Raw genomic sequence first — 9,860 nt, 5'->3', positions numbered from 1 at the left:
GCAGCGTAGTACTCTAACTGCATGATTGTTCCTACAGCGTAGTACACTAACTCCATGATTGTTCCTACAGCGTAGTACACTAACTCCATGATTGTTCCTGCAGCGTAGTACACTAACTCCATGATTGTTCCTGCAGCGTAGTACACTAACGCCGTGATTGTTCCTGCAGCGTAGTACTCTAACTGCATGATTGTTCCTGCAGCGTAGTACACTAACGCCGTGATTGTTCCTGCAGCGTAGTACACTAACGCCGTGATTGTTCCTACAGCGTAGTACTCTAACTGCATGATTGTTCCTGCAGCGTAGTACACTAACGCCGTGATTGTTCCTGCAGCGGAGCAGTGGGAGTGCACGACGCTGCGCTGCGGGGAGAAGAGGCTAACGCAGAGCAGATGTCACTGCTCCGAGGACTGTCTGTCTGCAGGAGACTGCTGCACAAACTACAAACATGTCTGCCACGGTGAGAATGGGAACAGAGGTGAGGGAAGAGGTGTGAGGAGTGAGTCGATGAATAAAGAGAAGATAAGGCTTTGCAAAATAAAAGCTGTTTAACGGTAAGAGACAAAAACCACAAAGTTAGTGTTACATAAACCCCTCAATGCATTTCAATCAGGAGAGCCATGTTTGCAGATGTGCAAATAAGATTTATTGTACAGCTCAATAAAATGTACAAAGCCTTTGAAAATTACACTCCATTGCTATGTGAGTATTGTGTATATCTATGTAGTGCTAGAGAACCATCAGACTTCCAAAACTTGAAGGAAATTAGAGATTAGAGGCAAGAAAAGTATAAATCTATCTGTATGAAAATACCCATATGGACTTACCGCTATGCAGTGACAGATCTGAAATAGACAAGCAAATAAAATTATTTTTATTAGCGATCCGTCCCCCAAATAACGTGCTTCATTGCTATATGAATATTTTGTATAAGCTCGTTGAGATAACACCAAAGGTTTGCAGCGCTATCCAAAAAGCAACTAGAATTTAAGACATTTTTTCAGTTATTTCACACTTTTTTGTTAAGTACACAATTCCACGTGTGTTCATTCATAGTTTTGATGCCTTCAGTGATAATCTACAATGTAAATAGTCCTAAAAACAAAGGAAACGCATTGAATGAGAAGGTGTGTCCAAACGTTTGGCCTGTGCTGTATATGTATAGAGTTAGATAACCATCAGACCCCCAAAACATGACTGTAATTAGGGATCAGGGTCGCTCAGAAAAACGTTAGGATTAATCTTAATAACGAAAAGTGGTCCAAAAATAACATGTAGAATTTTTACGGTGAATTATGATTATATTGTCCACATATTGTTAGCTCTCTTAGCTCTCCTGTCTGACCGAAATGTGAATATAAAACTGGTAAAAACATCAGTTCTGGTTGATTGTCCGTGTACATAAATTCAACCAACAAGTGTTTAACTTTAACTTTAATTCGCTGGTTAAATTGTAAAATGTTTTCCCGCCCTGCTGTAGGAGAGAGAGAGTGGGTGGAGGACAAGTGTGAGGACCTGTCAACCCCCGCATGTCCAGCAGGGTAAGCATGCAACGTGAGAGATTCATGATCAGAAATACAAGAATATAGATCTGATGAAATCAGATTGAAGTTATCTTAGTTTTAAGCCAAAATGAATGAAATGTCATTTTTCTTGCACATTAGGCAGGTTTAGTTTTGCTTTGAGTTATCATATTTTCATTAATCACAGAATCAAGTTAAGATGTGTGAAAATGTCTGCCTCATAACTTTGATGGTCCTGAATAGTAATTACTTTTGGACAAAATGTCTCCAGACTCCACATTTACAGCAGTTACCTAAACGTACAGCTGCTGGCTAACCATTTTAAGATGAGGAAATTAGGGAAATGCAATCAAATAGACATTGATAAAGAGCTTGATAAAAATGTTGCAATTACATTGAAGCAACGCTATGTAACTTTTCCCACTTTGGTCCCCCTACGGGTTGGCTGTAGTTCCTGTCACTCCGCGATGTAAGTTAAGTGCAGATATGAGTCGCGCATGCGACAAGTAGCATATAAGGTGCTAACTTCTGTAAATTTCAAGACAGTAAAAATGTGTTCAATGCTGGATACAAGCTAGCAATCAAACACAACAAAGGTTGTCGGCTGAATGGCGTTTTGAGCTAACGTTAGCAATCAAACAACCAGATAGCTAAAACGATTTTGAAATGACTGCTAGCTTAGCTACAAGCTAGCATTAAACACAACAAAGGCTGTCACTGGAGTGGCGTTTTGAGCTAACATTAGCAACCAAACAATCACAGATAGCTACAACGTTTCTGAAATGATGTCCATCTTCTCTTGTTTGTAATAAGTTTATTATTTCATGGATTTCACAAGTTTCAGTATGAGACGTTATGTCGTAAACGTTTAAATCTGAGCATGCACGACTCCCATCTGCACTCGCCTCACATCAGGGAGTGACAGTCCCAGTGAGACAACCTGTAGGGGGGACCACAGAGGGAAAAGTTACGTAATGTTGCTTTTGAGCTAGCAATGAACGCATTCACAGTTTGTGATCCATTAGTAGCAACCGGCAGCAGCTTGACGCTGTATCTCATCCCTGAGTCATTGATGTGTGTGCATGTCTGTATTTAGTTTTAGTCTTCTCTCTCTGATTACATTATGTCCTCCCTCCGTCACAGCTTTACGCAGCAGCCTCTGCTCCTCGTCTCCTTGGACGGCCTGCGGGCTGAGTACCTGCAGACGTGGAGCGCTCTCCTCCCTACTCTGGACAAACTCAGTTAGTCTTAACCGCATTACGCTACCTTCCACTTTTAATCTTCAGGTCCTGTGGACAGAACCAGACAGTCTTTTGGAAAACTAAGACACTCCCATGCACGTAGACCGTTGACATGTCTGTTCACCGTGAGAAACCTCAGGGGTTTTATCAAGGATGAACAACTGCAGGAAATTCAAATTCCCTAGAAAATTCTACTTGTATTTGGGCCGCTTCAGAGCATTTCAGATTTGCATTCCTTCAAGTAGTTACTAAGTAGAATTGCAGTGCAATGTGTAAATCCACAGGGAAAATAAAACTTGTCTAACAGGTGATCTATCACAGTAAATATTTGGCCTGCTCTGCTTCATCCGTCTTCATTCTACAACTATACAACCACTTAAGTGTTTCTACATGGTGCTTTCAAAACTGCTCTGATATGTCACAATGTTGGGCTCTCCAGTGACTGTTACCAGGATCTGGATGATTTAAAAAAACACTTAGTCAAATTACTTTGTTATTTGGCTTTGAAGACGTTTCATGTCTCTGTGAAGTCCCTGAACTAATGAAACCTCTTGAATGAGAGAACAACATGTCGACCAGACAAAACAAGTCTAGCTGAATCACCACTCTGTCAGGGTTTATTTTCTAAATACTGTGCAGAGCTCATGAATTATCCAGCTCTAAAATGGACTTAAGTAGTAAGCTTTACTATGTGTCAGTCCATGGGTCAGTTATGTCCTCTGTAATGAATTTATCCAGCCAACATGTACAGATGTTGCTAGTTTCATTAGACGCACTTCCTTCCATTTTAAACTGGTTAATGTCATGTGTCACATGCCCAATAGTGATGTCTTCAGTGGGAGAAGCAGCTAATGTGGATTGTCTTCTGTTTCTTCACATCACAGAGGAGTGTGGAACATCGGCACCGTACATGCAGGCAGCCTTTCCCAGCAAGACTTTCCCCAATCACTACACCATCGTTACGGTAAAGACACACGGCACTCACACTGCTGCGCGTGGAGCTGTGCTCGCAGGCAATCATAGACATGCACCAACAGATGTAGATATAAACTTGTAGAGTATGCACATTCCTCACGCATGTGGAAGTTCTTGTGAAAAACTCCCATTTAGATTTTTGGTGGTTAAGCTCCAACCCTACATGCATCATTTGTAGCTGAATTGCAAGTAAAAACATAACTGTTACTGTTGCTGACCTGCGAAGCTTTAGTTTTCCTTTGCATTGTATGTACTATTCCCATGGGGCTTAGGACAGCGGTTCTCAAACCCTTTTTTCAGCAATGTATTTTTGAATTTTGAATTTATTGCAAGGATAGCCCCTTCAGATGTAGTGTCTACTTTTTCAGAGGGGGTCCTATGAACACAAATACATAACCATAGTTCATCAGCAATTGGTTTTTACATGCAGAGAAATTTTAATGGTTGCAGGTGGCTTGGAACCACACCTAAATGACTCTAGGGTTTTTTTTTTGTACATAAAGGGGTGTGATGGACAGACTGTTTTCAACCTCTAGAGGAGCATGATGGTGCAGTTAAATTCTAAGAAATGCCTTGCCCTGTTGAGTTTTTCCAATGTATTTTTCTGGCAATATAAATACCAAATTCCAAGTGCCATCATGTTCAAAATAAATTGGAGAGCCGTCCGACGTGTCTCCCGCCAACATCTCCAACAGGATAAAAAGCACTTCAAGTCAGAGGAAAAAATATGTGTTATGGATTTTGTTGTGAACTGTCTCCAACACCAACATGCTTCCTCTACAGGCTGATTCATGTTAAACCTTGAAGTGTTTTGCATATAGACATAAAGCATGTATGCACAAGTGAAGAAATGAGCTGTTTGTCAGATACATAGTCCCTGTTTTTCAGAGAGATAATCCCTATTTTCCAGAGTAGTCCCATTAGAGAGACATGTTTACTTTTAGTGACTAACATCTTATTCAGAGCTTGTTCTGTTCTTTTGTCATTGCGACTCCGACTTTGGTCATAGATCATCTTCTACATACGTGTTCCGCTGAGAAACTGGTTCATATCCAAATAACACCCTCTGCTCTCCTGTCCTTTCTCTAGAGAGTCTTCTTAAAAGGTGTGTTCAGGCTTTAGGAGAGGTCATTTTTGGGAATGGTTAATTTTTGGTCCAAAATACACTAAGTTAATGGACTGTATATAGCGCTTTACTAGTCTTAACGAGTACTCAAAGTGCTTTTATGGCCGAGGCTGCCGTACAAGATGCCACCTGCTCATCAGATAAACTCTCACACACTTAAGAGTCAGGGTTCAGGGTCTCAGAGAGGAAACAGGGCGCAGGGAGCTGGTAGTGTAGAGCCAGTGCCGATGCTGGAAGGACCGGTCAAAGCCCGATTGAGGGTGGAGGTTTCATGTAACCAGATGATGGACAAATTTCTGGTTTTCAGTGGTTTGTGGGCTATGAGGGGAGCGTTATGCTCTGTGGGCGAGGATGAAGAGTTGGTGGTTGGTTTTCGATTGGAAAAAGCACAACGTTTCTATTGATGGTATTTGGTAGTTTGTTTTCTTTCTCTTGTTTTATGCATGTGGATTTTCTGTGATTTATGAATCGTATCTGAAAATTGTCCAATAAAGGGACTTCTAATCTTCATGTCCTGTGTCCTACCGTGAGAAACCTCAGGGGTTTTATCAAGGATGAGCAACTGCAGGAAATTCACCTTCCTCCTAAAAACAATTTCAAGTATTTAGGCCACTTCTAAGCATTTCGGAATTGCTTTCCTTTAAGCACTCTTTGGTTACTAAGTCGAGTTGTGGTGCAATGTGAAAATAAACTGGAAAAATTAAACTTAATCTATCACAGAAAGTGTTTGGCCTGCTCTGCTTCATCTGTCTTCATTCTACTACTATACAACTATTCAAAGTCTAGCTGAATCACCACTCTGTCAGGGTTCATTTCCTAAATACTGTGCAGAGCTCATGAATTATCCAGCTCTCAAATGGACTTTCTCTGATTAATTTGTCTGAGTAAGTAAGGGTTACTATGTGTCAGTCCATGTCCTCTATAATGAATTTATCCAGCTCACATGTACAGATAAGTAAGTAAGTAAGTAAAATGTATTTGTATAGCACTTTTCTCAGATGAAGATCACAAAGTGCTTCACAAGAAAAAGGAAGCATTAACAACTCTCCTAAATACAATGCATCACAAAAAACAAAAGAATAACACGTACACATAAGACCAGCCTAACCACCCTACTATCTAGTTAAAAGCCTCTTTAAAAAGCAGAGATTTCAACTGAGTTTTAAAGTTTACCACACAGTCTAAGCAGCGCATGGAAGGAGGCAAAGCGTTCCACAACCTAGGTGCAACAACTTGAAATTAACGGTCCCCCCTAGTTTTAAAATGTGTAAGGGGGGCAACTAATAGTCTCTGGCCTGTTGATTTCAGACTACGTGAGGATGAACGCAGCTGGATCAGGTCTGAGATGTATGGGGGTGCCTGTTCTTGTAGGGCTCTAAAAGTTAGGACCAACATTTTGAAGTGCATTCTAAATATCACTTGTAACCCATGAAGTGAAGCTAAAACTGGAGTAATATGGGCCCTTTTACTCGTGTGGGTTAAAAGCCTAGCAGCAGAATTTTGGACAGTCAGGAGACGACAAAGATCCTTCTTATTAAAGCAAATAAAAAGACTGTTACAATAGTCTAAGCGAGACGAGATAAGATGTTGCTAGTTTGAAAACCTAAACCTCTCTTCCCCTCTGCTCTGCTCTGCTCTCAGGGTCTCTATCCGGAGTCCAACGGTTTGATTGACAACACCATGTACGACCCCGTGTTTGACGCCACCTTCAGTCTGTCCAGTCCTGAGAAAGACAACCCGGACTGGTACCTCGGACAGCCCGTGAGTCATTGACCACTGGCTGGTGGATTCAGAGCTTAGTGCTATCTTATCTGTGACTCAGGTTGAAATAAAGCCAAAAATGTGACTCAGTAGAAGTGTGCTTATAAATGTAGATCTTAAGTTGTGTGAAATATATGGACCTGGGGCCAGAATCGGCCGTTAAAGGGACCGATAAGGCCCAGTGGAGGAATTTTCAAAGTGCAGAATTGGCAGAGAAGTTATTATTTCCAAATTGCGCTCCCATTATAAGAGCAGCCATAATAAGAGTAGTCTTTGGCCCTGGTCCCGGCCCTGTCCCTGGTCCCCGGTCTTGGCCCCTGGTCCCTGGCCCCGGCCCTGGCCTTGACCCTGACCTTGACCCTGGCCCTGGCCTGTGTTGATTTGTCCTGTTTGTCTTTGTAGATTTGGCACACAGTGAAGCAACAGCGGCTGAAGTCGGGGACTTTCTTTTGGCCAGGATCAGATGTCAAAATCAACGGAAGCTTTCCCGACATCTACCGACCTTACGACGGGTAAGACCGACATTCCTGTGTTTCAAAAGCATTTTGGGAAACCAGAACAGGAAAGCCTGCTGGATGATCGCCTGGTCCCCAAAGTTACTGGCAGGGCACCAGTACCAAAGATCAGGCAGTGCAACGGCCCAGACAGTATGATGTGGGACTGACCAACTTCAGTGATTGGTCTGATTTCTCCTCTTATTTCTTTCCAGTGGCTAGAGCTGACAGAGGAGGTAGCAGTTCATCTTCACATTCACCACAAAAACACACACACGCACGCACACACACACACACACACACACACACACATATATTTGCACCTAACACATTTTTAAAAAATGCAAGTAAAAAGGGTTTTGTGTGGCAGGGCACCGTTTAAATAAAAGATTGCTATTTAGCGTCCATGTATCAATATACCGCATTGCAACGGGAAATATTCAGTCGTCGTCCTCCCGGGTTAACACAGCTTTTTAGCTAAAAAAGGCCAAAATTGTGACGTAACAGTTTCCCTTCAGTCAATCTTAACGCCACTGCAGGAAGTGTGTGTGTGTTGCAGATAAGCTGCAGCTTACTGTAAAGATGACTGGTGAACTGTTTTCTTTTTTTTTTAACTCTCAACAAGGTCTCTTGCTTTTTAAACAGACCGTTTTTTTGACTGGCTTGGTGTTGGGAAATTTGCGGGAACAAGGCATGTAAAATGTAATGTTTCCTTAGAAAAATGTTACCCAATTCCCAACATTGTGAAAACTGGTACCTTGTGACAGAGCTCCTTTCCCTGTTAAAGTGCCCACATCATGCTCATTCTCAGGTTCATCATTTGAGCATTTGAGTTTTCAGCTTGTACCAGAATAGGTTTACATGGTTTAAATTTCTAACAACAACATATTTCTACCGATCCTGTTTTCACCCTGTGTGTCCAGGTCTCAGTTTTAGCTCCAGAGTGAGACATCCTATCTTCTATTCTATCTTTGTTGGGAGTTGCACATGCTCAGTAGCTCGGTAAGATCCCATCAGCTAGATAACTCTTTCTCCAGCTTTGGTCAGTCCAAGGCAGGATCAGCTGGGAGACTTCTTCTAGACCAGGGACACTTGTCCCTGCACAACAGAGACAGGAAGTAGAACAGGGACAGGAAGTAGTTCTTTTGGAGATTGTGGAGAACTAGTGTGTGTTGTAGCAGTGTTTTGCCATTGAGAATGAGCTAGCATGCTACAGTTAGCCACCCCGTCTCTAGTGACGTAGAAAGCCGTGCAGATGTTGAACAGCTCACCCGGAGACAGAAGACAGAGGACGTCGTTCAGAAACCAGATCTCACTCAAAACACCATGCATAGTGTTTTTATTCAAGTTTTGGTGCGCGTGGAAGCTCTAGAGACACAAAATAACACCCCAAATCACAGAAAAAGTGATTTTTGTCTCCATGACATGAGCACTTTAAAGGCAGAGTTTGTTAATGTTGTAAAAGCTAGATCTGGAGTGGCCTCTATTCCTCATTTCTGTTATCAAAACTACTTCCTGTCTCATTCACCGGTAAGAAAACGCCTAATATGATCACACTGAATGATCACTGTTGGCGGCGGCGACACACGTTAGACTCAGGAGGAGCAGAGTGTGCACAGCGGGGCGACGAGGCGTTTCATTGGTCCTTTCCAAGCGGCCCGCGAGGCAGTGATTGGTGGGTGTTTTTAAAGGATTTATTTATTGTTACAGAAGTTATTTATTGCCGTAAAACAAAAACAATTCAGAATATATTCGTTTAACCCTTGTGTTGTCTTCCCGTCAACCGTGAAAATAGTTTTTTTTTGTCAACACATCGCTTTTTCTGATATTTTTCTCACTTTTTCAGTGTTGTGGGTGCTTTTTCTAAAGGTTTTTTCCAGGGTTATTTGAGATTTCTGATGTCGACATTTTCAGCGTATTTTGAAGGCCGGTTTTTTTTTTTTTGTGATGAAATAACTGAAAACTGAGGACAACATGAGGGTTAACAGAGCTTTAGATGTGTCTACTGTGAATAAAGAAGAGAACCGGCTATGATTAAGCGTTCATAAAAAGCTGTAAATATGTCTCAAGCTTGGTGTTTAACATGTTAAACTTTGATCAGAGTGAGATGTTGACGCAACATCAATTAAAGTGCAATGCCCCGATACAGGCCCGGGGATATTAGATAAAGTGCTTTCAAAGCGATTGCTTTGATGCTGATTTTGCAACAGCAATGGAAATGTTTTTACATTTTTTTTTATAATCACTGTGTGGGATAATGTGACGTTGGTTTCATTGGAAGTTTAGATGTTCCTCTTCTAACTTTATCAGCCCGTGCCAAGGTCAGCACATTGATCCTACAGCAGGAAGGAGTGTCAATCAATTAAGGCGTATTAATTCCAGTAAACGGACATTTATATTGCATTTGCATCCTGGAAGCTCTGAGCAGCGGTGTGCTTTCTGCTTCAGGTCATTAGTCCACCGGAGAGCAAAAACAACCGCTTGCTGACACAGAAGAAATTATCTTAGTCTCCCTCTAAGAACTCCTCCGGTCTTCTATATTGGGAGCAAACCAGAGGAAATGTGGTAATGAATACCCCTATGTTAAAATACAGGGGGCATAAGTATAAATACCCCTGCCTGCCTCTATGGGAATTTAACATAGGGGGGTTTATACTTATGCCCCCTGTATTTGAACATAGGGGGGTGTATACTTATGCCCCTGTATTTTAACATAGGGGGTGTATACTTATGCCCCCTG

General features: G+C 41.8%; 1 protein-coding gene across 2 annotated transcripts in view; it reads left to right on the top strand.

The window, feature by feature from the left end:
* LOC117956460 (venom phosphodiesterase 1) overlaps positions 1–9,860 on the top strand; it is a 59,901-nt gene that overhangs the window by 11,239 nt on the left and 38,802 nt on the right. For both annotated transcript variants that reach the window (XR_004659277.1, XM_034891536.1), the window contains exons 4-9: positions 335–460; positions 1,481–1,541; positions 2,667–2,764; positions 3,649–3,728; positions 6,507–6,626; positions 7,029–7,138. Coding sequence is in view for 1 of the 2 variants with exons in the window: in XM_034891536.1 (XP_034747427.1) it covers positions 335–460; positions 1,481–1,541; positions 2,667–2,764; positions 3,649–3,728; positions 6,507–6,626; positions 7,029–7,138 (595 nt within the window). In the remaining variant the exon portion in view is untranslated. The remainder of the gene's footprint in view (positions 1–334; positions 461–1,480; positions 1,542–2,666; positions 2,765–3,648; positions 3,729–6,506; positions 6,627–7,028; positions 7,139–9,860) is intronic.

Source organism: Etheostoma cragini, chromosome 14 (genome assembly GCF_013103735.1).
Source record: "Etheostoma cragini isolate CJK2018 chromosome 14, CSU_Ecrag_1.0, whole genome shotgun sequence".
Lineage (NCBI taxonomy): Eukaryota > Metazoa > Chordata > Actinopteri > Perciformes > Percidae > Etheostoma > Etheostoma cragini.
This window is presented reverse-complemented; position numbering and strand designations above follow the sequence as displayed.